At 44.6% G+C, this 27445-nt stretch overlaps 2 protein-coding genes across 4 annotated transcripts; one reads left to right on the top strand and one right to left on the bottom strand.

Annotated features, from left to right (window-relative positions):
• Positions 1 to 8287: 8287 nt before the first annotated feature.
• Positions 8288 to 15625, top strand: LOC109783164 (methyl-CpG-binding domain-containing protein 2). Of its 3 annotated transcripts, none has more exons than XM_020341768.4 (5): positions 8288 to 8494; positions 11472 to 11999; positions 13482 to 13535; positions 14479 to 14639; positions 15013 to 15625. In XM_020341768.4, the coding sequence occupies exons 2-5, from the start codon at positions 11491 to 11493 to the stop codon at positions 15228 to 15230; spliced, it is 942 nt and encodes a 313-aa protein (XP_020197357.1). In that variant the 5' UTR covers positions 8288 to 8494; positions 11472 to 11490; the 3' UTR covers positions 15231 to 15625. The 3 variants fall into 3 exon arrangements, with proteins under 3 accessions (XP_020197357.1, XP_020197356.1, XP_073356583.1); XM_020341767.4 differs by having other exon boundaries at positions 8297 to 8494; positions 11437 to 11999; XM_073500482.1 differs by having other exon boundaries at positions 8338 to 10464; positions 10553 to 11999.
• A 369-nt stretch (positions 15626 to 15994) lies between these two features.
• Positions 15995 to 17927, bottom strand: LOC109783163 (chitinase-like protein 1). Its single transcript, XM_020341766.4, has 3 exons — positions 17203 to 17927; positions 16904 to 17060; positions 15995 to 16770 (listed from the first exon to the last, which is right to left on the bottom strand). Exons 1-3 carry the CDS (start codon positions 17603 to 17605, stop codon positions 16332 to 16334), a joined length of 999 nt encoding a protein of 332 aa, XP_020197355.1. The 5' UTR covers positions 17606 to 17927; the 3' UTR covers positions 15995 to 16331.
• Positions 17928 to 27445: the final 9518 nt, after the last annotated feature.

Here is a 27445-nt window from a genome sequence, read left to right as displayed (position 1 = left end):
ACTTGATGTATGTTTTGGTTATCAACTTGCGGATTCCCGTGGTTACATTGGGGTAATCTATGCATAGGGGTTGGTACGCGTTTTCATATTCCTTTCTCCAATGGAAATCTTGGGATACTCTTGAAGTTCTTTGTGTTGGATTGAATATTATGAATCTGAGATTGTGTGATGCATATCGTATAATTGACCCATGGATACTTGTGGTGACATTGGAGTATCTAGGTGACATTAGGGTTTTATTGATGTGTGTCATATGGTGTTATTTTACTACGAACTCTAGGGCTGTTTGTGACACTTATAGGAATAACTCAATGGATTGATCGGAAAGAATAACTTTGAGGTGGTTTCGTACCCTACAAGCAATTTCATCTTATGTTCTCCGCGATAGGAGCTTTGGAGTGATTCTTGGTTGCATGTTGAGGGATTGTTATATGATCCAATTATGTTCTCATTGTTGAGAGAACTTGCACTAGTGAAAGTATGAACCCTAGGCCTTGTTTCCAAGCATTGCAATACTATTTTTACTCACTTCTGTTACTAGTTACCTTGCTGTTTTTATTTATTCAGATTATGAAAATATATTTCTACTATCCATATTACACTTGTATCACCATCTCTTCTCCGAACTAGTGCACCTATACAGTTTGCCATTGTATTGGGTGTGTTGGGGACACAAGAGACTCTTTGTTATTTGGTTGCAGGGTTGTTTGAGAGAGACCATCTTCATCATACGCCTCCCACGGATTGATAAACCTTAGTTCATCCACTTGAGGGAAATTTGCTACTGTCCTACAAAACTCTGCGCTTGGAGGCCAACACGAGTCTACAAGAAGAAGGTTCCGTAGTAGACATCACCCTCTACTTGAACATGGTGCTTTATGCTTCATACTATTATCCAATGATATGTTGCCATCCTATGATGTCTGAGTAGAATTTTGTTGTACTATCGGTAATTGGTGAATTGCTATGGTTGGTTTAATTTGCTTGTGGTTATGTTGCTGTCCTTTGGTGCCCGTCATATGAGCACACGTGTGGATCACACCATAGGGTTAGTTGTATGTTTATGGGACTATGCATTGGAGGTCAAGGGTGACAGAAGCTTCTTCCTAACCATGGAAATTGATACATACGGGATTGAAGGGGGACCAATATATATCTTAATGCTATGGTTGGGTTTTACCTTAATGAACGTTAGTAGTTGCGGATGCTTGCTAATAGTTCCAATCGTAAGTGCATGGAATTCCAAATAAGGGACGACATGCTAGTAGTGGCCTCTCCCACATAAAAACTTGCTATCGGTCTAGTAACGTAGTCAATTGCTAAGGGACAATTCCGCAAATCCTACTACCACTAATCCACACTCGTTTTACTAAACTTAATTGTTTATTTACTTAAACAACACCTACTTTTTATTTTTACGTTCTTTATTATCTTGCAAACCTATCCACACCTACAAAGTACTTCTAGTTTTATTATTGTTCTAGGTAAAGCAAACGTTAAGCGTGCGTAGAGTTGTATCGGTGGTCGATAGAACTTGAGGGAATATTTGTTCTACCTTTAGCTCCTCGTTGGGTTTGACACTCTTATTTATCAATAAAGGCTACAAATGATCCCCTATACTTGTGGGTTATCACCTTCTTAGGGACACAATGAACATGACTTACCCATCTACTATCAGCTATGTGATAGATTATACCTGCTTCTAGAAGTTTTAGTATTCCAGTTCTCACCACTTCTTTCATCTTAGGATTCAATCATCGTTGGTGATCAACAACGGGTTTAGCATCAGGTTCCATATCAATCTTGTGCTGACAGAGAGTGGGACTAATGACCTTAAGATCATCAAGAGTATATCCAATAGCAGCACGGTGCTTCCTCGGAATTTTTAATAATCTTCCTTCTTCATGTTCTGAAAGGTTAGCACTTATAATAACATGATATATCTTTTTCTCATCAATATAAGCATATTTCAAAGTGTCAGGCAATTGTTTTAATTCAAACACAGGATCACCTTTAGGTGGAGGAGGACCTCCTAGAGTTTCAATAGGCAAATTGTGTTTACGGAGAGGTTGTTGTTCAAAGAATATTTTATCTATTTCCTTTCTTTCACGTAAGTGCATATGATTTTCATGGTCTATCAATATTGTTCTGGTGGATCAGTAGGAGGCATGGCAATAGAAGCAAGACCAATTATTTCATCCTTACTAGGTAATTCTTTATTACAAGGTTGTCTACGAAACTTAGAGAAATTAAACTCATGAGACACATCACCAAAACTAACACCGACAGTTTCTTTTTCACAATCTATCCTAGCATTGACAGTGTTCAAGAAAGGTCTACTGAAGATAATCGGACAAAAGTCATATTATGGGGAACCAAGAACTAGAAAATCAGTGGGATATTTTATTTTCCCACACAAGACTTCAACATCTCTAACTATCCCAAGTGGTGTGATGGTGTCTCTGTTTGCAAGTTTAATAGTAACATCAATGTCTTCTATGTCAGCGGGTGTTATATCATTCATAATTTCTTGGTATAAGGTAAAATAAAATAGCACTCACACTAGCACCTAACTCCCATAAACCATGATAACGATGATCTCCTATTTTAACTGAGACAACTGGCATGCCAACAGCAAGTCTATGTTTATCTTTTTCATCGGGTTTGGCAATTCTAGCAGCTTCATCACAGAAGTAAATAACATGCCCATCAATATTTTCGGCCAAGAGATCTTTAACCATAGCAACAATAGGATCTACTTTAATTTGTTCAGAGGGTTTAGCTGCTTTAGTATTACTTTTGCGAACCACGGTTGATACCTTAGCATGTTCCTTTATCCTAACAGGAAAAGGTGGTTTTTCAATATAAGCAGTAGGCACAATTGAATCAACATTGTAAATGATAGTCTCATCTTTAGCTATAGCCGGTTCTTTAATTTCTTATTTAATAGGGGGATGATATTTAAACCACTTCCCCTTAGGGAGATCAACATGAGTAGCAAATGATTCACAAAAAGAGGCTACTATATCAGAGTCAAATCCATATTTAGTGCTAAACTTGTGAAAAGCATCAGTATTCATAACAGATTTAACACAATCAAACTCAAGTTTAATACCTGACTCTTTACCTTCGTCAAGTTCCCAATCTTCATAGTTGCGTTTAATTCTAAGAGATCCCACTTGAATTCAATGGTATTCTTCATAAAAGAACCAGTACAAGAAGTATCGGGCATGGATTGATCATCACGAGAAAGCCAAGCATAAAATTCTGAATAATAATTTCTCTTGAGAGCTCATGATTGGGGCATGAATATAACATTGACTTAAGCCTCCCCCAAGCTAGAGCGATACTCTCTCCTTCACGAGGCCAAAAATTATATACATAATTCCGTTCTCGATGAACTAGATGCATAGGATATTTTTTTTGGTGAAATTCCAATTTCAATCGATTCCTGTTCCAAAATCCAATATCATCGCATAGTATACCATGTCAATGCCTTTCCCTTCAAAGATAAAGGGAAAACCTTCTTATTAACTTCATCTCCGAATAAACCTGCAAGCTTAAATAATCCACAAATATCATCCACACGTATCAGATGCATATCTGGATGTTTTGTTCCATCTCCTGCATAAGGATTAGCTAGTAGTTGCTCTATCATACCCGAAGGAATTTCATAACTAATATTTTTAGTAGATGCAGTAGGTTGAGGGGCAACTAATTGTGCTTCCGGTCGAGGTGAAGATACCCCGAACAAACCCCTTACAGGATTGTTTTCCATAGTAACAAGTGATAATAAATTACAGCACGTAATATAAAATTTTCCTTACCGATTACCACTTACCAAGAGCGCTTCACTCCCCGGCAACGGCGCGAGGTTTAATACCTGACTCTTTACCTTCGTGGAGTTCCCAATCTTCAGAGTTGCGTTTAATTCTTTCCAAGATATCCCACTTGAATTCAATAGTCTTTTTCATAAAAGAACCAGTACAAGAAGTATTGAGCATGGATTGATCATTACGAGAAAGCCGAGCATAAAAATTCAAAATAATAATTTCTCTTGAGAGCTCATGATTGGGGCATGAATATAACATTGACTTAAGCCTCCCCCAAGCTAGAGCGATACTTGCTCCTTCACGAGGCCAAAAATTATATATATAATTCCGATCTCGATGAACTAGATGCATAGGATATTTTTTTGGTGAAAATCCAATTTCAATCGATTCCAGTTCCAAGATCCAGTATCATCGCATAGCCTATACCATGTCAATGCGTTTCCCTTCAAAGATAAAGGGAAAACCTTCTTATTAACTTCATCTCCGAATAAACCTGCAAGCTTAAATAATCCACAAATATCATCCACACGTATCAGATGCATATCTGGATGTTTTGTTCCATCTCCTGCATAAGGATTAGCTAGCAGTTGCTCTATCATACCCGAAGGAATTTCATAACTAATATTTTTAGTAGGTGCAGTAGGTTGAAGGGCAACTAATTGTGCTTCCGGTCAAGGTGAAGATACCCTGAACAAACCCCTCAAAGCATTGTTTTCCATAGTAACGAGTGATAATAAATTTCAGCACGTAATATAAATTTTTCCTTACCGATTTACACTTACCAAGAGTGCTTCACTCCCCGGCAATGGCGGCAAAAAAGAGTCTTGATGATCCACAAGTATAGGGGATCAATTGTAGTCCTTTCGATAAGTAAGGGTGTCGAACCCAACGAGGAGCAGAAGGAAATGACAAGTGGTTTTCAGCAAGGTAATTTCTGCAAGCACTGAAATTGTCGGTAAAAGGTAGGTTGATAGCAAGATAATTTGTAACAATCAAGTAACGATAACGGTAAATAAAGTGCAGCAAGGTAGTCCAATCCTTTTGTGGCAATGGACAGGCCAAAACAGTCTCTTATAATAAGCAAAGCGTTCTTGAGGGCACACAGGAATTTCATCTAGTCACTTTCATCATTGGTTTGATTCACGTTCGCTACTTTGATAATTTGATGTATGGGTGGACCGGGTGGACCGGTGCTTGGGTGCTGTTCTTACTTGAACAAACCTCCCATTTATGATTACCCCCCTCGCAAGCATCCGCAACTACGAGAAAAGTATTAAGATAAAATCTAACCATAGCATTAAACATATGGATCCAGATCAGTCCCTTACGAAGTAGCACAAGAACTAGGGTTTAAGCTTCTGTCACTCTAGCAACCCATCATCTAATAACTACTCCACAATGCATTCTCTTAGGCCCAAAGATGGTGAAGTGTCATGCAGTCGACGTTCACATAACACCACTAAGGGAATCTCAACATTCATTTCATCAAAATATCGAACACATATCAAATTCACATGATTACTTGCAACATGACTTCTCCCGTGAGCTCAAGAACAAAAGTAACTACTCACAAATGATATTCATGCTCAAGATCAGAGGGGTATTAAAGAGTATAATGGATCTAAACATATAATCTTCCACCAAATAAACCATATAGTAATCAACTACAAGATATAATCAACACTACTAGTCACCCACAAGTACCAATCTGAGGTTCCGGTACAAAGATTGAACACAAGAGATGAACTAGGGTTTGAGATGAGGTGGTGTTTTTTAAGATGTTGATGAAAATTGGCCTCCCAAAGATGAGATGGTTGTTGGTGATGATGATGGCTTTGATTTCCCCCTCCGGGAGGGGGGGGGGGGTTCCCCCGGCGGAATCACTTCGCCGGAGGGCAAAAGTGCTCATGCCCAAGTTCCGCCTCAAGACGACGACGCTCCATCCCGAAAGTCCTCTGCTTATTTTTTCTAGGTCAAATTGCACCAGAAGATGGGCCCACAACCCAGCCCTGGTGTCTTGTGGGTACCAGGTTACCAGGTGGCCCCCCTCAGGTAGTTCTTTTCTCTAATAATTATTAAATAATCCAAAATAATTCTCCATAAAATTTCAGCTCATTTGGAGAGTGCAAAATAGGTATCTCTGACATAGCTTTTTCAGGTCCAGAATTCCAGCTACCGGTATTCTCCCTCTTTGTGTAAACCTTGCATATTATGAGAGAGAAGGCATTAGAATTACTCCATAAAGCATTATTATGCATAAAAATATTATAAATAACAGTAAGAAAACATGATGCAAAATGGACGTATCAGTTCCCACCGAGGGAAATACTTATCTCTACTGTACTGCATCTCCCCTCGTCTTCGGGGAATTTCCCAACGCAGCTCACAAGTAGTAGTGCTCAATCAATCATCTCAGAATCTCAAGCAGAGCAGCCAACGATGAACGTTGGAGCGGAGTGGCTTTATCCGCAGCCTTCTCGGATGGGAAATAACGATTTAGGACACGAAGCCCAGCCAATGGCCAACCAACATGTTTCCAACAGTCAGATTTTGAGGACAAATGGTAACATTCCTTGCGGAGCAAGTAATGCTAACTCCTCGGTCCGAAGGATATCTCTTGCAACACCGAATAACATTGCCTCAGGCTGACAAGTAATCCTTTGGAACACAAAGATATTTCTCTCAGTCTTTCATAGGTTTCAGGTAAGCATCACAACAGAGCTAAGCGTCAAGAACATATACCCCTCTTAATCGTACGGTGGTCCTATGACTCAAAAGAGAGGAAGAAGAACGACGAAACAAATGCTATGTCTTCGCTTTGCCATCATACTTCTTGACTGCAGTCATTTTCCTTTGGACACACCAAATAAAAATCTCTTCACATCAACGATAATTTTAAGGGGTTATTTCCTTCACATGATCTTCTCAGCATCATTTCTTCTCGAAATGTATCTCTTCCTTCTCTGCAACGCGGATATTCTTCTGTAACTTCAACACAGAATATAACACTCTTCTCGGATCTTTATGGATCATTTCTCTTAGTGTACACTAGCATACAAATCAGTCAATTACTGCATTTGATAACAATCTTCAAAACACAAGGGGGAAGACAATGCGCCAACAATCTCCCCCTTTTTGGACGATTGTTGCCAAAACAGAACACATCGAAAGGGTAGCTGTAAGCGTAACTGATAATGTGCGGAAAAACATGTGTTGAGAAAATATCCGAAGATAAAATACGCTCCCCCTAAATGTATGCATCTTAGTGAAGATTTTCCTAGAGTGAAAATCCTACATGTGTTGAGAGATGATTCGATTGAGTGAGATCAATCAATGCACTCGGTGATATCTGAGAGAGATATTTTCCTGCGAGACAAAGCCCTTGAAAAATATTTATTTCAAGAATACAAAGACTTTGAAATGATTTGCCGTGGAAATAAGGAGTGATGTTTTCCTCGCAATATCAGAGTTTCCAGATTCACTTCTGACAAATTTTCTTCTGCAAGAAAGAATGATACAAGGTAATAGAGCAGAATAACTGAAAAGTTTCAACGTTTGTCGGAAGTATCTTCTGAAGAATTTCCTCTGCAAGTTAGATTGACAAAAGTTATATCAGGGCAGAGAAAATGAAACATTTCAGATCAAAAATCTTCTTCTGCAAGTTAGCTTGTCGAAAGAAAAACATCAGAGCAGAAGAGCAATAATATTTCGAAGCAAGTTAAAGATATCTATTGAAGCATCTTCTTCTGCAAGTTAGATCGACGAATAATATCAAAGCAGAAGAATGAGACATTTCAGGGCAAGTGGGCATAATTCTCCTCAGAGAAGTATAGAATTTCAGATCCATTTTTTAATGGATTTTTCTCTTGCATGTTAGACAAGAACGAAGGAAACAGAGCAAGAGAATGAAACATTTCAGCGCATGTTTCGAATCGGTACCACCTGCAAAATAGATACGATAACAATAGCGTTGCGCGGGGGGGGGGGGGATTGTCGTGATGTACCACAGGGTAGAGACAACCATTTACGCACATACATGGTTGGATGAAGTTCAAGGGGCAGTATGTGTCGGACGACATGACCCGCTCATGAAAAACTTGTTGAACATCCGGCTAATCTAGTTAAATCTGAACCATTTCTCGCTGAATATGAACTATTGTTGTATTAGACTTGTTTGCATGATATGTAATCATTTTGCTCCGTATGTAGTTCATATTAGAATCTCTAAAAGGACTTATATTTAGGAATGAAGGGAGTATGATGATTTGTGCTATTTTCTGTCCAAACTTTGACGAATTCTGCTGTGATAAATTTTATCAGGTTAAAAAATGACTTAAAATGTATGCGGATAAAGTTGAATGACCGGCTTCAGCATCCGTGTCCGCGGATGGGTGCGGTTTGTTGGTGAGGGTTGGAGATGCCCTCACAAGTCTCGAGTTTTTTTTTCTCTCTTCACCTGGGCTGGATTTTTTCTCATTTGGACCAGGTCGCGTGCTTTATTTTCAGACCGATCGGGCGTGAGTGCGTCACGCAGGCGGACGGAGAAGGCTAGTCAGCCCTCTAATCCCCCAACCCATCCGCCGCCGCCGGCGGCGACCACCACCGGAGCTCTCCAATCCCTACCGCCAGCCGCCCGTACCGGCCTCGATCTCTCCTCAGAGGTACTCCCCTTTCCCGCACCTTTCTTCTCTCTCCCATCCCGAGTCCATGACCTAGCAGCACGGCGGCACGGTCTAAAGCTCCCCCGTAGCCTACACAGCTGCCGCCGCGTCCGCACCCTAGCGTCGCCGCCGACTGCCCCAACCCCGCCCCCCCTCTCAGCATCCCCGGCTCTCACGCGCGTGTCCCTTTCACGTCCTTCCCCGTCGGGACATCGCGAGCCATTCGGCGTTCCCGTTCGGGGCATCGCCAGCCATTAGGTTTCGAGGTACGAGGTTGTTTCCATCCAGCGATTAGTTAAATCCCACCGGCCTTGGCAGCTTCCGTGCGCACACCCGGCGCACCGTCTAGATCCGCCCCTCGCTGGTGCGGAGATCTGCTTATTGCGTACAAATTTCCTTGACTGCTGTGGATTACCGACGAACATTCAGCGTGTCGTAGGTATTCATGCGTGCGCGAGATGTGCATGCTTTTCTTGAACCTATTAAGATAGTGAAGCTCAAACCCCACATGATACTGAATTGAAGCCACATACGGCGAGTCCGTCGGCGGCCACCGCTGCCACCAAAACAAAGCCTTCCGGTCGCTGGAATCGCCGTCCCCGCTTCCCTCCCTTCCGGATCTGCTGCCGCCACCTCACGTGGTCTTTGATCTGGGCGGTGGCCGGCTGGACAGGATGCAGCAGCGGGCGAAGGTACTGCATCGCCGGATTGGGCTCTAGCTATTGGTACTTCCCAGTAGTGGAAAGTGTAATTGCAGCGAGTGCTTTATGTTCTAACCTAGTCAGTTTGCTTAAGCCGGCCAGATTGTTAAATCTATATATAGTACACCAGTGGTTGAAATCTGGATTTAGCCTGCATCTAAGGTGTTCCTGCTAAAGTAGGAGCATTTTTGGCCATTGATTGAATGAATCAGACGGTGAAACATGAGCGAATCCCTGCAACGTGGGCTGTGTTTGTATTTCATCTGACGGCTTGCGTTCGCACAGAGCACTGGTCCCACATGCGGAAAAGGCAGTCGAAACGACTCACAAGCCTACACCACAAGTGAACTGGCGCTACCGTGCTTCCTGCCTTGTTGGCCCATACAGACTACTAGTGAATAGCTAAAATAAATAAAAGTGGTTAATAACAGTCAGCTACGATGCACCGGAGCACAATCTGCTGGTTTTGCGCATATAGCGGCAGCGCTGCGTTACACTTGGCTGGGTATTCGTGCTACATTTTGAATCACGCCTACCGTACTTTGACATTCTACACACATCCAATTCTTACGAGAGGAAAAAGCCAAATTAGTATGCTCAACTAAAAAAGTTCCAGAAAAATTATACATATAATTGTTTCGAGTGTTGTAAGTTCTTAAGCACTTTGCCCCTACGTGCTATGCACACACCATTTACTAGCCATCTTAGTAACACAGATATGACTTGGCAACACGGTGTATATATTTATGAATCCACTAGTTATAGAAGCAGCTACTAAGCGATATTGTAAATCACTAAATCTAAAACTCTTCCACTGGTATCACTGTTAGCCCTTTCCTCATGCGCACTTCTCATCCACATTCCTCTGGATTCCACGTTAGCATTTTATCAATTACATTCCCATCCCATGGTTGAATCTGCAGAATCGACTCTCCAAACCATATTTTTTAATAGTTGCTACTACCATCCTGACTTCCAAACTCCCACTCTGGATCCTCTTCTCCTTTAGCCTCACCTGACCCTGTTGTACTTGTTTCTAGCCAAACAAACACCCCCACAATGGGAAGTGTCACAACAGATGCCTGGTCTTGAGGACTGGCATGTGGGAGCATATGCATGTATACATGGGACCAAGCTACTAAAACTATCTGGTTTGTTAGTTGGAGTGATGCTTGTGTTGCTCTGCAGTGACCTGCACTGCAATTCAAGTTACTTCCATGTAGGTGTCTCTGACAACTGAAATTTCTTTTCTGTTACACACACTGTTAAGTTATACTCCATCCGTTCCAAAATAGATGACCCAACTTTATACTAATGTTAGTATAAAGTTGAGTCATCTATTTTGGAACGGAGGGAGTAGATGTTAATATGTTATAGTAAAATAGGACTTGTTGAAGGATGATTTGGAAGTGTGCAGAAAAATATCTGCAACTGACGGCCTGTTCATCTGTTGTAAAGGGAAAAGAAGATTGTGAATTTGTGTGCTAGCTGAGGCTTAAAGTTACTGCATTATTGTTGAACTACTATCCCCAGTTCACAAATAAGGGGCGTTTTGGACGTACCTTCAGTAAAAAAAAAACTTTGACTGCCAGTTTGCTAATATCATTTTAAATATCGGGATTGAAAACTTGAAAAATTGGAGGGAGTATTATTTTCCTTTGAAAAATGATAAGTATTTTTGGAACATAATGTACTATTTGGGTGTTATACATACTACAGTATAAATTAGATCAAACTTGGGTTAGCAAATGCACCGGAAGAAATTTTTATTGATTAGTAAACAATCATGTTTCACATGGTTATCCGTTCTAAATTTGTGTGGGTTGGGAACAAGTCCATCTCTATCTGGTTTTTACGTTTCTATTGTATTACAGAAGTAAAAATTGTACGATCTCATGTGCAACATTCTCTGTTCAGTCTATTGTTTACACTAGTCCAAAGGCTGTGCATGTAATTTGCACAGTGATTGTAATATTTCATCTAAGTTACACTTACATGATCATTATGTACTTGGGAGAGTCTCGTGGCTAATACTGGTATTGCCACACAATAGTTGGACAACGTTCAAAATTATTGTTGGAAGACAGAACACCTTCATTTTGCTTAGCTTTTTCGTGCAGTTAATTTGAGCTATCTTCTTGTTGATATCTATCAGTGGGCTGCGCATCTGCTTTCTATTAAATTTGCATCCACATCATATTTGTTACATCACGGAGTTATGATTTTGGATACCAACTGCAGGTACTTAGGCCCTAATAATTTGGAAGTTGGTGCAGGCAATCTCTTGCAGAACCTATGGACAGTTCTAAATCTCCCCAACCATTGAAGAAGAGCCGTACTAGTTTGTCTGGTACGGATGGCCACCAATTTGAGAATGACGAGCTTCCGTCTGAAACTGCATCAGATAAAACGCCTGGTTTGAAGTTTGAAACAGTAGATAAAGCGCAAGATGAATTTGGAGAAGACAGTTCCCCATTGCAGCAATCAGCTGCTTCCAACGTGTCATACCGTGGATCGCCATGTATTGGGGCATTCACTATCCAATGTGCTAGGTGCTTCAAATGGAGACTTATTCCAACGAAAGAGAAGTATGAAGAAATACGCGAGCATATTATACAGGAACCTTTTGACTGTGAAAGAGCCCGTGAATGGAAACCTGATGTAACATGCGATGATCAAGAAGATATTTCTCAGGATGGAAGCAGACTCTGGGCTATCGACAAACCCAATATTGCACAGCCTCCTGCTGGATGGGAAAGGCAGATTAGAATAAGAGGTGAAGGAGGCACCAAATTTGCTGATGTGTGAGTGATGCTTTTCTGTCACTGCCTCTATTTGCTTGTCAGGCTATTTCTGCAAGGACATTGATTTTTTTTATTGTCTGCCACTTTATCTCTATATGCTAAAATCAGTTTTTAATGCACATGGAAATAACAGACAATTAGCCAATAACCCGCACATTTGTATTTTTTTCTACACCACACCTTTTCTAAGTTGCACGCATACACCATTTATGTCTCAGTTACGAAGAGTTCAAGTCGGGAATATAGGAACTACTAAGCATATTATGTTACTTTTTCCTAACGGTGATCTTAGGGTTGACCCCCCTGAACTCCAGGGAAGTGAAGGGGGCCTTTCTGCATCAAAATGTTAGATTGTTGTATGGATGCTTAGTTTGTGCTAATTTAAATCACATTAGTTGCTTAGTTACCCATAGCATCTTTGGCGGTGCAGAACTTGTATGAAAAAGTCAATTCTGCTGCCTCTTGTTACTTCGGATGAACCAAGGAAATATGGTTGTAAGCATGAGAACCCATTTATTATTGACATGTTTCTGTAGTCACCTTCTTGAGGCTGGGAGTAATTAGTCTTCTCCGTGTAGAGCCGCGGAGTACTGATTTTCTTCATCAGTGAATCATACCACACATTTTTTAGTTTTTGCTATCCCTTGAAGTTTTGCCAGCCCCTTGTTAGCTGGCCACTTGGCTAATAGTGCATTGGCATGGTCAGTCTAGGTTTCAGTGCTGTCCTGGACTCCTGATTCTATTCTGAAGCAAGTTCATAAAAGGAGATATTATTTTATGCTGACGGCCTATCAGTTTGACATTTTGCTGTGTAAACATCTTTTTCGAGGAGATTTTTTTGTGTTTACATTGCTATCGATTATTGGAGAAGAGACCAATAACTTTAGTTGATCCGGCAGCATCACTAAAAAAACTGCTGATTGGAGTCATGTATGACGCATATGGGAATTAAGGCGACAGAGGGCGGTGGAAAACGTAAAATAGGTGGAAAGACCCACTTAGTTCTCATCACCACAAGTAATATAAGCTGCAAAGATGAGAGGCTTAGTTAACGGACATTTCATCTTGTTCCAGAACAGCATTCTATTTTCATTCAAATGGTATATTTTGATGGTAAATTAAATCATCTACCTTCTGCTGAATTTAGCAAATGATAAGGGTTGCACAAATAAACTAATAAATCTACACGGTCATAATTTTGGACCCACCAAAATAGGTAGGGTAGATATTCTCTTGTCCTCTTGATTAATGTGGAAATTTCTGGGCTTGCATTTTTTACATTCTTGTAAGGATATACTCCCTCTGTAAACAAATGTAAGACGTTTTAGGTCACTACTTTAGTGACCTAAGTAGTGACCTAAAACGTCAGAGGGAGTAATAGACAATATCTGTCCTAAAAAACCTCATTTCATTATTGTAATATAACATGTACCCTTGCTACAGTATCTGTAATTACCGTAATGCTCTGTATCTTGGTTTCAGGTACTACACTTCTCCTACTGCGAGGAAACTGAGGTCACTGGTTGAAGTTGATCGGTACGTGATGCAAATTTACTCAAATTGTCCTTTCAACATCAATCTTCATCTGTTGAGCTGTAATTTATTTCCTCAAATTTGTGTCTGAAGTCAAAACATGAAGTAGCACTTGTATTGCAAATCTTATGCTGCTTTCTTCTCCATATTTTGTAATTGGACATTGCAATTAATAAGTATCTAGTTACTACTAACGGAGCACATCTAAATTGATAAAGTATAATATCTGTATATGCGTATGAGTGGTACACGAGAACTGGGAGTGCAATCTCCTGAACCATTTTTCATAAAATGGTATTCCATAGTGTAGAAATAGATTGTGCACATATGTGGGAAGCTATGCACATCATTCTGCTTTGTAGTCTGTCTTATGCGTGGGGTCCCTATGAACACTTCACCGGAAATTTTAGGCAAATAATTAAGACCGCTACACATACCCCTTATGATGCACTTTAAGACGCCTCTCTTTTATACGGCGTATGAGCGTACGGTAATGGGATCCCTCTTATTTGTGCTGATAGTAATGGGACCCCTCTTATTTGTGCTGATAGTAATGGGATCCCTCTTATAGCATATAATATTGGACTAATGGATCCCTAGAAACTCAAAGGTTCAAATTTGTGCACGGGGCAGACTGAAAGTCGCCAATGATTGCATGGTGTCAAATTAGTTTCGTGTCATGCTACATTGTGCAAAAGGTTACAAATTCAACTCAGGTGCATGGGCCGATGGGCGTGTGCGCGTATGAGGTTTTTGCAGCTTTAGGGTAGTGCTACGGAAGGGAATGGATGAAAAATCTCCTATCTGATCCAACGGTGGATAAGGGTTTGTAGCTATTAGCTAACAACATTGGTGCATGGTCAATACTGCCTCCTTTTTTGTCTCTAAAATTACTACGTGCGACTCATCTGTCTATGGTCTAAACTCTCTATGCCATACTTTGCAGGTACCTCCAAGAAAATCCAGAGTATGGTGCGCAGGGTGTAACATTAGCTCAGTTTTCCTTCCAGATTCCTAGACCTCTGCGGCAGAACTATGTCAAAAAGCGCCCTAAGAACGCAAGTCCAAGTGATGAAGCAACAACTAAGCCTCTTCAACCAGTGGAAGGTGTGTACGTTGTATAAATGAACTCATCATAATTTGTTAAAGCATATACTATATAACTTTTTCTTACTGCTTTGCTAGATTATATCTTTGTCGTAAACGGTAGTCATGAATTACGATTATCCATCCAAATATTTCAACTATAACATGAGAACTCAAAACTATTTTCCTTTAATCTACTTGAGAAGTATTGGCTACTATACCGTACAATGGGTACACATGGTCAAGACACTAGTTGAACCATACTGCTTTGGCACATGTATGCTCCTTCATTGATTCGTGAAATTGGTAACGGTTGCTTGGTGCATGTCATCAGGTGCTTTTCAAAACCAATTTGGTTAAGTGCAGACCATCTCATGTTGTGTTTTTGTCTCAGTTAACCCCATATCCTGGGCTGCTCCTCTTGCAAGTGAGGCTAAGGCAAGTGAACCAGCTTCTCATGCCGACGAAAAGCCAGTTGGACCGGCAGATGTGGAGCTGGTCCGGAAGAGGAAAGCAGAACCAGGAGAGTCAGATGCTAACAACCATGTGTCTGATGGGCCGGAAACCAAGGTAGAGGATGCTCAGAATGGAGATGCTACGACCACTACCTGAAAAGCTGCAGTCTGACGTACCCAGTGCTCCGCATCGATGATTTCCTCGACTCTCTATATTCCTTCTCCATTGTATGCGGGAGCCGGTTTTTTCTGTAATGCGAGTCCGTAATGGCCTTATATGTGTACCGAGGCACGAACCTTCGAGGTCGACCAAAATTCGACTATTTGGGACAGTAAGTTGACTGAATGTTGTAGTATCGGGGATGCCCTGTCGAACCCTTCCGGAGCATGTATGTTCCCCTACGTGCTTATGTAGGAGACCTTGTCGTGCAAGATTAGATGCATTTTATTTCTCCTTTGTAAGATACAGAGATGTCGGTAGGGAACTGTTGTGTTGTGCTGTATGTCGGAGTCGACTCTTCTATTATCTATCGTGACATGGCAGTTTTAGCAGTGGCACCTGCGTTATTCTCTGAGCTCGTGATGCTCTACTACTATATTTGCCAGTATGATCCATGCCGTTCAACAATTAAACAAAATCTCCATATCTATGCATGAACAAAGCTACTATATGATTCGAACAGAGCTTCGTTTTCCATACATAAACAACACTAGTATTATTCTAGCAAAATTTCGTTAAGCTTCTCTAGCTTTTTTAGGCATGTAAAACACAATGATTCTGCAGCAAAACATAGCGTTTTCCTAGGTTCAAAACAACGGCTGTTCATAGATCGACTCTTTCCTTCCTTGGATCACGTTTGCTAAAGATGTCCCCTCACAAATGGCTCAATCAAGCAACACCTTAGTCAGGTCAGACTGGTATTTATACATGGATAAATCAAGCAATACCTTACTCAGGTGGAACATATACAGAAAGTTGAGCAGAGTCATGGTAGGATATGTTGCCTATGTTCAGTTCGAATTCTCCTCTTTAGACATTGTGTGACAAAAAAATGAAACAAAACAACTGAAAATGGACACCGTGGTACACACACAGGCTACAGTTTCCCCAATTCACATACAGAGCCCTACCCAAAATGGCACCAAAGCTCACACACTGAAGTATGTATCAGCAACTCAGCATAGCTCGGGGAGCAGAGCAGGCAATGGTGCGTGGCAAGAATATCTGAACATGTATACAACAACAACATGGTGCGTGCTAGCCCGACGGCTTCTGGCCGCCGGTGGGCTGCTGCTCGTCGTCCTTCTTGGGGGCGGGGTTGAAGGGGGCCTGCTCGGCGCAGTCGAGGTTGAGGCCGGACCGCTCCCGGCCGAAGCCCATGAGGTCGAGGTAGTACTGGTAGTGGGAGATGATGACGTTCATCTCGTCGATGAAGCCCCTGCCGCAGATGGACTCACCGTAGAGGAGGTTCATGGTGGCGCCGAAGCCCGGGAGGCGCTTGCTGAGCGTGTCGTTCTTGGTGGGCTTCCACACCCCAGTGAAGGCCTCGTGCGCCGACGGCTGCTTCTTCTTGATGGGCGTCATCCACCGCCACATGGCCGCCGCGAACGCCAGCGTCGCGTTCTGCTCCAGCAGCTCCGGGTGGTGCAGCAGGTCCACCTTCAGCCCGTCCCCCGCCGCGCCGTAGTTGAAGTTCCTGCCCATGGAGACCACATCACACATCAGCTGACTAACTTGTTTACTGCTCTAGCTACTCTGATGGATCGAATAAGGCATCGCAAGAACTGCCATGGATGACTGCAATTGATGAACTGAATGGTTGAGCTTACCAGTAGACCGGGATGGCGCCGCGGCCGTAGTACTCGGCGCCCTTGACGCAGGGCCACTGCGTGTAGGAGTCGTCGCAGTAGCCCTGGTCGGGGCTCATCTCGTGGTTGTAGCAGAGGCCCCACGCCGTCGGACCGCCGGTGGCCACGCCGTATCCACCTGCAAGAAGACTCAATCAATCGGTCTCTTGGATCTAATCGAAGCAGAGGAAGCAGAGCAAGGCAGCAATCCATCGGAATCGAGCCACCCCACCGGAGAAGAAGAAGAAGATGAGGAAGAAAAAGAACCAAGCAATACATACATGAGGTCTTTGCGCCGACGTGGCCGAGGAAGGCGCAGAGCTCCATCATCTGCATGTCGATGCCGCCGGTGGTGCAGAAGCCCTGGTTCTCGAAGAGCGAGGCGGCGGTGATGAAGGCCTGGTAGTCCCAGAAGCCGACGGCCTTGGCGACGGGGAAGTTGCGCTTGGCGAAGAGGTTCTCGAACTGGTACACCTTGAAGAAGTCGGTGATGGTCTGGTTGCAGCAGTACTTGGTGCCGGAGCACTCCCACCCCTTGTTGCACACCTTCTCCTGCGACTCCTTGAGCTTCACCTTCCAGGTGCCCGCCGTCAGGATCAGCGCCAGCGTGCCGCCGATCAGCACCGCCGCCGCCCCCAGCAGCAGCACCGTCACCACGATCTTGTTCCGCGTCTTACGCTTCATCTTCTTGCTCTTCCGCTCCGGCGGTCAGAGCAGCTCAGCTCAGCTCCGGCGGCCCGAGCAGAGCAGCTCAGCTCGATCTGGATCTCGCTTCTTCCCGGGAGCTCGGGAGCTCGATCTGGACTGCCTCCGTTTGGTGCGATCTGGATCTTTGGGGAATGCGGTAGCTGGTGGCGGGGATCTGGTGAGGAGATAAAAATGGGAGTGGGGATGAAAGCGAAGTGGCAACCGCGCGCGCCGACCGGGGGAGAGAGGAGTGGTGTCGGTGGCGGGAGGGCCGTCCGTCAAGACGAGGGAGGGAGGAAGACGGCAAGAGCTGCAAGACAGCTGGTCCGGTAGGTAAGACGTTACCGTTAATGATTTTCCCGGTAAATTCCGTCTTCCTTTTTTTTAAGCCGAAATTCCGTGTTTCTTATACTACTATAATACTCCCTCCGTCCCATAATATAAGAGCATCTTTAACACTACACTACTGTAAAAAACGCTTTTATATTATGGGACGGAGGGAGTAACAAACAAGTGGAAATTTAGGAAGTTCCACCGACGGTTTACACACTTGCACCTCGGGCATTTTCATGAAAAGCCCCAAATGCCTCCCAATTTGTCTTAATTTTTTTTACGAGAAACAACATTTGTACTATTACTCAATACATGAAGGTTACAACCATGGCGGCATAAAACTCCGACGTTATCTGGTCTGCAAACCGCAGTCCGTATATGTGTTCTTCCAAAGTTTGACATAAAATGGCTTACTTAGTTTTGATAGTCGGATGCGAGCAATGCAAGCACAACTAACCTTCATATGTACCTTGATTTCATACACCAAGAACGTATAAGACAAGCGGACATGCTCAACACTCACTGTCATATTCACAACCTCCAAGCAATCGGTTTCGATATGGAATCGGGAGAGTGTTTATCCCTTCGCAATAGTTGATAACTCAGCCTCCAGCGCGTCGCTACAAGAGAACATGTGGCGGCATGAGCAGAAAATGATGCTATATGTGTGATCACGGAGGACCATGTCTGTTCTTGCTACTCCTTCATAGAAAGACTCGTTTGTATTTAATTTGGCCTACACAATGTCAAAAGGCTCCCAGGGTATAACGTATATGTCCATGCTTCTGTTGTCACATATGAAGGTCAACCTTAGAGGGGCCTCGACAAATAGCGCAACTTTGCCTTTTAGAGGGTCTCGTGTTGGCATATGAGGAATACCATCAAAAGATTATAGGTAACTAGAGAGTATTAATCCCTCAATTGGATTTGTGTGTGGTGCGGGCCGCCTTTTTTGGGAGGGGGGAGGGGAGAGGAGACTTGGTGTGGACAACTTCATCATTACTAAAAGGGAAACCCAATCCAATGGAACCTCTAAGGACCTCCCAATTTGTCCAAAAGTGGCCACCCCATTATTTTTACCCAAATTTGAGGCAGGGACTCTCCACATGTCGTAACACATAGCTGCGAGTCACCCTTCTGATGTACTAATGCGCTAGCTCGTCAACAAGCTCAGTCTTGCAAATATCAAGAAAAAAACAAGGTATATGCATAATGCACACCAATGATGCCATTTTTTTTTTCAATCCAATTTTGGTCATAGATTGTGAGACAAAAAGGATAAACCAGACGGTGAATATTACCAATTTAAATTTACAATGATCCATTTGCTGTCAGATTTTTCTGTTTTTGTTGCATCTCGAGCCATAGACCGAATTTGGATTCGAAATTCAAGACATGGTAGATGTATGTTGTACTGATGTTTTCAACTTTTTTTAGTTCCGTTAGAGATGCTAATCAGTCAGCCAGTTTTTGGATAGAACTCATGTATGGTGATATATGTGAGATGTATATAATATGTTCGGTGCGGTGTATATGTTCTGTGGCTGTCACGCAATTTATTTTATGTGATAATTCTGCAGAGTTCTCGTGCAATTCATGTGGCGTCTCAGTGTCGCGAACAGCGTCGTATGGTGGCTCACAGCTCACGCAGATGGAATAAAGTAGAAGATGGTTGGTGTAGGGAGGATTATTTAATCTGTGCTCCCAACAACCAAAAAAATCAGCTGGTGTTGGCAGCATATGCTGGTTTGTGAGAACGATGGGGAGAAGCTTCACTAGCACACAGCAAGCCCACGGAAGGAAGTGAGTGGATCCGACCATGCGAGCTCGGAATTTTGAGATTCAGATAAAATTGCTCCGTTTTAGCTTGATGCTCACTAACAATAAGGGATTTTTTTTTCTCATAGAAACTTCCATTTTATTCATCTCCAACCATGATAGTACAAAGAACATCAGAGATAATAAAAATTACAATCAGGTACGTGGACCACCTAGGACGACTATAAGCACTGAGTAAGCCGAAGGCACGCCACCGTCATCGTCCCTCCCTCACCAGAGCCGGACAAACCTTATTGTAGTAGATAGTTCAGAAGTCGTCCCCGTAGGACCGGCACGCCACCGTCATCGCCCGTCCCTCGCTAGAGTCGGGCAAACCTTGTAATAGATAGTTTGGAAGTCGTCCCCGTAGGACCAGCGCACCAGAGCGACAACCATCGTCGATAAAGAAAATCGTAGATCGAAAGCATCAAACCAGTAAACATCGTAATCAGGGCTTTATTTTCATGCACATAATTATAAGTACCCACATATAATATCATGTTCATTTGAGTCTTAGACGGTTTGTTTTCGCTTGTTCGCTTGCATCAAGAAAACAATGAATTCTTTTCAAGAGGTCCGAGTGATGAAAAAATTCCTACAAAATATAGTACAAAGAAAACATTAAAAAAAGGATACCTTAAGAAAACTCCTATATGTATGTTAATATTTGAGTTCCTCCAATATTACTTTGTCACTTCTGAAAATTTACGTGTTCTTAGTACCATGGCAAAAGATGTACTCCCTTCATTCCATTTTTTGTGTTGAAAAACAACACCTCATATATAGATTAAGTTAAAATGTTGTTACAATCAATCATTATAGCATACCATACGCCACGCAGGGCGAAACACCACTAACAATATCCCTGTCACAACGGTTATAAAAGCTAAATTTAGCTAACTCATGCGCCATCATATTGGCTTTATGATTTATCTTCACCAATTTAAAACTTTGAAGATATTTTTTGATGCACACTGCTTCTCCCTTCAGATCAACAATAGGGGATCTATCAAGGAGCTCAACTACTAGGAAGGCATACACATAATGGTACAATGAGTTATACTCCCAGCGAATGACAACCATAATCATGCTTGTTTGGAACTGTGTCAAAGAATAAGATATCAACGGTAAAATGTATACGCCCAACGACTTAGACACAAAGATGTTGGGTTTCGAGCCAGTCGAACTAGACATGATTTCTTAGATCCAATATATTATTCTAAGATAAACTAGGGCTTCAAATGCGTTGTCTTGGCCGTCCCCTAAAAAATTGCCCTCCTGGTCGTGGTATATGGATATTTATACTCAGTCTTTGGTCGATTTGGCTCCTTCCACCCCTGGTATACCTGGCCATCCCTCGGGCCGGGCCGGGCTTCGGGTTGGGCCTAGTCAAGCCCGACGAAGAAAACCCAGGCCAAAACAAGATCAGATAAAATAAGGTAGCAAAACAGGGACTCAGGAGATGAAGAAAACAGTAAGGCACTTACTCGTCTTCTTCTTCTGGCCTCTTCTCCCTCCTCGGGCTAAAAGAAGAGAGGTCGAAGTCGGCCTCTGGTATGGTGTCCGTGCGAGGGGGTGGAGATGGAGACCTGGGCCGCTTGGCCGTGGCGGAGGCGGCGGCCGCTGCTTCCTTTGCTGCCGCGGCCATGCGCCTCGTCTGGTGCAGGTTGCGGCTGGGCCTCTTGCCGCTGCGCGGCCTTGCCGGCCGCCCCCTTGACGGGGACCTCTTCGTGTGAGGAGGCTTGCCGGACTGGCTCGATGGAGCCAACCCGCCGAAGGACGCGCTTCTTCTTCCCCGGGACTGGGGGCTCCTCATGCGGCTCCTCTTCATCTGCCTCTTCAGCCGCCTCTTCGGCTGTCTCCTCGGCAGAAGGGCCCCCGGCAGCGGCGCCACCGTGTTCTCCGGCAGGCTCCCACCGCTTGGCAAAATCATCCTCTACGCCGGCCTCTTCTTCCTAGAAGCCGACGCTGCCGGCCTCCTCGGCAAGGGCTGCCTCTTCCGCTCTGCTGGCGATATACGCCACCTCTTCGTCGGTGGTGGGGCGGATGAGCTGCGTTTCTTCCCGGACGGCCCTCTCCGACAAGTTGTCGAAGAACTCCTGCACCCGCTCCGCGTCTGGCTCGGCCCAGGTCTGATCAAGGCCATGGGTGTTGAACACTGGCATCATGGCGATGATTGAGGTCAGGGCGGAGTTGTTGCACAAGGGGATCACCCCCGCTGGCAACCTGAGCGGCTTGTCGGCCTTCTCGGTCTTGTTGGCCTTGAGGTGGAACAGCCTTTGGCAGAGAGCCGCGTGCTGCATGACCGTCAGGTTGTTGTTCATGCCGGGGCGTAGCCTCATGATGTCTGCCGCGTTCCGGTACTCCCAAGCTGGCCCCCTTGTTCTGTAGAGGGCCGATGCGGCGGCGGAGGAAGTCAGCCCCAATCATCTCGATTGTGAGCCCGGCAGCCTTGAGGCGATGGATCCTGGTGGTTGCAACTGTGAGCTTCCCGTCTTGAGGGTCGAGGTCGCCCCAATTGCTGCCACAGACTAGTTTCGTCTGCCGGGGCATACAGAACGGATGCGGGTCCTTCTCCAGAATCCAGCACCACTTGTGCCGCCATTCATCCCACTTCTCCTTGTGGGTCCCGTATGGGTATGTCTTCTTGCTCAAGGCCCTTGGGATCTAGGTGACGCAGCCAGAAAGGGCCCCTCCTGGCTGGATGCAGGGACGGAGTAGTGGCGGAAGAGCGCCGTGTTGGGGACCACCCCGGTGAAGTTCTCACAGAGGTGGGCAAAGGTGGCCATACACGCCACGACATTCGGCGTGAAGTCCAAGAGATGGAAGCCGAATGTGTACATGATGTCGATGAAGAAATCCAAAAATGGGGGACAGAGCCTGCAGTAGAAGTAATCAACGAAGAAAGGGAATTTATCTGGGGCGGGCTCGGCGCGAGAAGCGGGGATGACGCGGGTGGCAGGATGCCCCGTCGTCTCTCTCCCCCACATGCACAGATATCGGTCCTTCAATGCACGCGCGTCGAGCGTGGGAGCGAAGACGACGTGCTCCCTCCGCATCTTCACCAGCTCGCTCTCCGGCACCTCTTCCCCCTCGCTCGCCTTGGATGCTCCCTTGCCCTTGCTCGTTTTTGGCGCCATAGCAGCCGAGGGAGGGCGGGGGACCGAGAGCGGTGAGGGCACTACGGCGGCGGACGGAGGAGGAAGCTATGGATTGGGCTCAAGGAAGAAGAAGACGACAGTTCCTAGATTGGAATGGGCGAAAGGGGTAAATGAGCAGCGCCCCTGCGGATTCCTCTTTTTATGGGGAAGACGCGGGGGCTGCCTCTTTACTATTCGATGTGAAGGCATTTCCACAGGCGTGCTGCGACCGTTCCACGCACGCGCCCCACGTTGCGCACTCAATGCATATCATGGGGAAACACAACAGACGAGATAATTACAGCAGTTAAATCCTGCCACGCGTGCCCGTGCATTGTTTGGGCCCGGCCCAACGACGCTTCACACTCGTGTGTGGCCCAGGCCCGGGGGCTCCTGTCGGTGTACTAAAGTTTGGGCCCTTTGGTACCCCTTACTTGTGCACGGGCAGTTGCAGCCGCACCCGTGGCAAGGCTTGACGGGGGCAGCTGGAGGCAAAATACAAGACAACCAAGAAGGCGTCCAAGCCAGTAACCAGAGAGCAGAAGACAAGCTGGACCCCCGGCAAGATTCTTGCCGGGATGGCTCGCGAGGCCCCGACAAGATCCTTGCCGGGACGGCTTGCGAAGCACTGACAAGACCACCACCCTTGAGGTTGAGAGCTCTGACACCATCGACAATGTCAAGACCAAGACCCAGGGGCGCCTGCATGGTGGCATGCATATCTTTGTGAAGACTGGTGGCATGCAGATCTTTGTGAAGACCAGAATGCAAAGTTCCCGACAAGATCCTTGTCGGGGACGTTTGCGAGGCCCCGGCAAGATCCTTTCCGGAGACGTTTGCGAGGCCGCGGCAAGATCCGCACACGGTAAGGTTCCGCCGCCCTGCCAACGCTCCAGGGCAGCAATTAGCCCGCCAACCAGGCTAGCACCTGCGTGGCGGTGTGCAGATCTTCGTGAAGATCCTGCCACCGCTCCAGCGCAGCGGCTAGCCAGTCAGCTTGGCATTGCATGCCTCGTCATCCTGGATGCGTGTCAAGACAGGGGGGCGGCGACAGACGGGACGGGTTTTATTTCCGTCCCCGATAAAGTTAAAGGGCACGTAAGCAGCGCATTTAATGCGTTTGTCCTAAGACGTCAGAGATAAGCACGTGTACTGTAGCGCTTTACACCTCCTGTGTGCCTGTGCGCCACTATGGTAGCCCCTTGGGATAAAAGGAGGCCCAAGGCGATACAGGAAGGGACTTTTTTGGACTTTCCGTCCCCGTTTGCATGTGTAGCAGCTAGCGAAGCTCAAGAACACTCAATACACTCAAAGCAGGACTAGGGTTTTACGCTTCTCAGCGGCCCGAACCTGGGTGAAAATCCATCGTGTTGGTCGTTAGATCTGCTCTTTGCACACTCCTCTTTCCCTGCAAACCGTAGAAGGAATCCACATGATCCCATAGGTGTCGTTTCCCCGACACAAAGCAATATGACAATGATGGAACGTGTCATAATAAAATGGAACGGTGGAAAGTTGCATGGCAATATATCTCGGAATGGCTATGGAAATGCCATAATAGGTAGGTATGGTGGATGTTTTGAGGAAGGTATATGGTGGGTGTATGGTACCGGCGAAGGTTGCGCGGCACTGGAGAGGCTAGCAATGGTGGAAGGGTGAGAGTGCATATAATCCATGGACTCAACATTAGTCATAAAGAACTCACATACTTATTGCAACAATCTATTAGTCATCGAAACAAAGTACTACGCGCATGCTCCTAGGGGAAGGGTTGGTAGGAGTTAACCATCACGCGATCCCCACCTCCACACAAAGGATGGGAATCAAAAAATACCTCATGCTCCGACTTCGTTACATAACGGTTCACCATACGTGCATGCTACGGGAATCACACAAACCTTAACACAAGTATTTCTCCAATTCAAAATTACTTACTAGCATGACTCTAATATCACCATCTTCATATCTCAAAACAATCATAAGGAATCAAACTTCTCATAGTATTCAATGCACTTTATATGAAAGTTTTTATTATATCCCTTTGGATGTCTATCATACTAGGACTAAATTCATAACCAAAGCAAATTACCATGCTGTTTAAAAAGACTCTCAAAATAATATAAGTGAAGCATGAGAGTTCAATAATTTCTATAAAGTAAAACCACCGCCGTGCTCTAAAAAGATATAAGTGAAGCACTAGAGCAAAATTGCCTAGCTCAAAAGATATAAGCGAAGCACATAGAGTATTCTAATAAGGGTTTTTTATTTCTGTGCCCCTGGTTCCTTAGCTCTACTCATTCATCTCCACTCTGTTAACTTTTGCTCACTTTTCCCCACTCCCTTGCCCGAAACCCTCAGAACAGGTTACAATGGACGTTGCCATCGGGTCAATGCCTGTGACCGTTAACTCTGACGAGTGGGGCCGCGTAGGGCCGAGTACACCTTTGACCGTTACCCGTATAGTTGTTTTGTATGCTGACCATACAGGTATTCATATACGTGGGTGCATGCAACTGACCGCGGTTGTGGGGTAGCACGTGTCCATGGGGCCCGAAACGTCCAATCGTTTAAAGAGGGGCAACCACCTCCATTGCCCCCTACCATTTTCCCCCAAATCCCTTCCCTACTGCATCGTCTTCCTCTTCCCCACCGGCGTCGTCTCGCTCTCCTCCACTGCCTCGACTGCACCGTCTTGCTCTCCCCCACCGCATCCTCTTCCTCACCTTCATCGCCTCCAGCTGCCCGGAGATGGTCGAAGCCCGTGCCGACGCCGGCGCAATGGCCGGAGATGTGGTCGAGCTGCAGGACGCGGTGACCGCGGATGTCGGCGGCGTCCACGGCGGTGCGGGGAAACTTGCAATCGTTGCAGATGTGAAGAAGGAGGTGGCGGGCTCCACCTCAGCGATGTAGAAGGTGATGGCGTCGAGCGGCGCAGTCAATCTCGATACCCTCGATGCGCAGCCTGGCGAGGAGCAGGAGGTATTTGCACTTGCTTTGCTTTGGAATATTAGCTTGTAGAGTTAGTTGGATTGGTTAGATTGTGGATTCATACCATAGTTCAGATGGTTAGAGTAGTTGGTTTGACGGATGGGCCGGGGTTTTCTTTATTGGGGGGATGGGGGTTTTTGTACTAGGGTTTGTTGGATAAATTCGTTGCAAAAATGCTAGATAGATCTGTTTATTAGATGTTCCTCAATGCTACACAGATGTATGCTTATTAGATTTGTTTTTAATGCTCACAGATTGGGGTTTTTAATGCTACAGACATGTATGCTTATTAGATTGGGTCCCTATTAGATTTGTTTTTGAATGCTACTCAGACTGGGGTTTTGAATGTCATATGGCCAAATGGAATCCATTGATTAAGAAGTTATTTGATTCATTAGTATATAAATTTGTCCACAATATGTAGTTATATTAGCTCTGTTCTTCAATGTGTGTGCATGACCAATGATCAATGTGTTATTTGAATGTCATATTGGGGTTTTGAATGTCATATGTCATATGTATTATATTAGATTTGTTTTTGAATGCTACTCAGGTTGGGGTTTTGAATGTCATATTGGGAGTATATTAGCCCTATGATCAATGTGTCATGTGTGCATATCTAAATTTTCAATTGGCTACTAGTGATGGATGTAATTGTATATTCAGGAGGATGATGTTTGGGGGGGGGGGGGAGAGGAAGCTGGCCGACTATGACCCGTACGATCCAGAGTTTAGTGACAACGAAGAATATGAGGTAAGCCTATCCCTTGTTCATTTAGTTCCTTTGACATAGTGTATATGAATCTATAATGTATTAATGCAATTCATTCATGTGTGCAGTATGATTCTGGAGATGATGTGTACAAGGGCAATGTCGCGTCCTTCAAAGCCAAGGAGGTGGAGAAGATCAAGGCCAAAGGAGTTGCTTCCTTCTATAACCTCAAGATCAAGAAGTGGCACTGCCCCTATTGCACCACCAAGCCAAAGCCAAAGGATGGCCACTTCGATCACCTTATGTCTCATGCAGAGGATGTAGTGATCCGCGGGGAGGACTACATGATCAGGGGGCAGCATGTTGCACTCACGAAGGCCCTGACTCCGGCGTGAAGTGATGTGATGCTGTGATGATGTGATGCTGTGAACTGAATCTTAATCTTTTGGGTTACTTTGGGTCCGGTTACTTTTGGTAAACTGAATGTGGCTGTTTATGGTGTGAACTGAATCTATGGTGATGCTAGTAATGTATTATTCTATCTATATTTGTCTGTCCTTATATTTGCCTGTGGTGTATGGTTATTTCTGTTTAGATGTTGTGAACTATGAGTTTAGGTGCTGTAATGATCACAAATGTTGTTTCAGTGTTGCTTCACTGATCAGACATGTTGTTTCAGTGTTGCTTCACTGATCACACATGTTATTGGTCTCATGTTTATTAATCAAATCAAATGCATGCTTTTTCCCACCAGCATGTTTCATTATCCAATGTTTTGAACTGACATTCGACAGGACAATATAAATTCAAGAAAATGAAAAAAAAACCTTGGCAAACTATCTATGG

Source organism: Aegilops tauschii, chromosome 5 (genome assembly GCF_002575655.3).
Source record: "Aegilops tauschii subsp. strangulata cultivar AL8/78 chromosome 5, Aet v6.0, whole genome shotgun sequence".
NCBI classification, from domain to species: domain Eukaryota; kingdom Viridiplantae; phylum Streptophyta; class Magnoliopsida; order Poales; family Poaceae; genus Aegilops; species Aegilops tauschii.
Note: the sequence above shows the minus strand (reverse complement) of the source record. Positions and strands in the feature narration are given on the sequence as shown.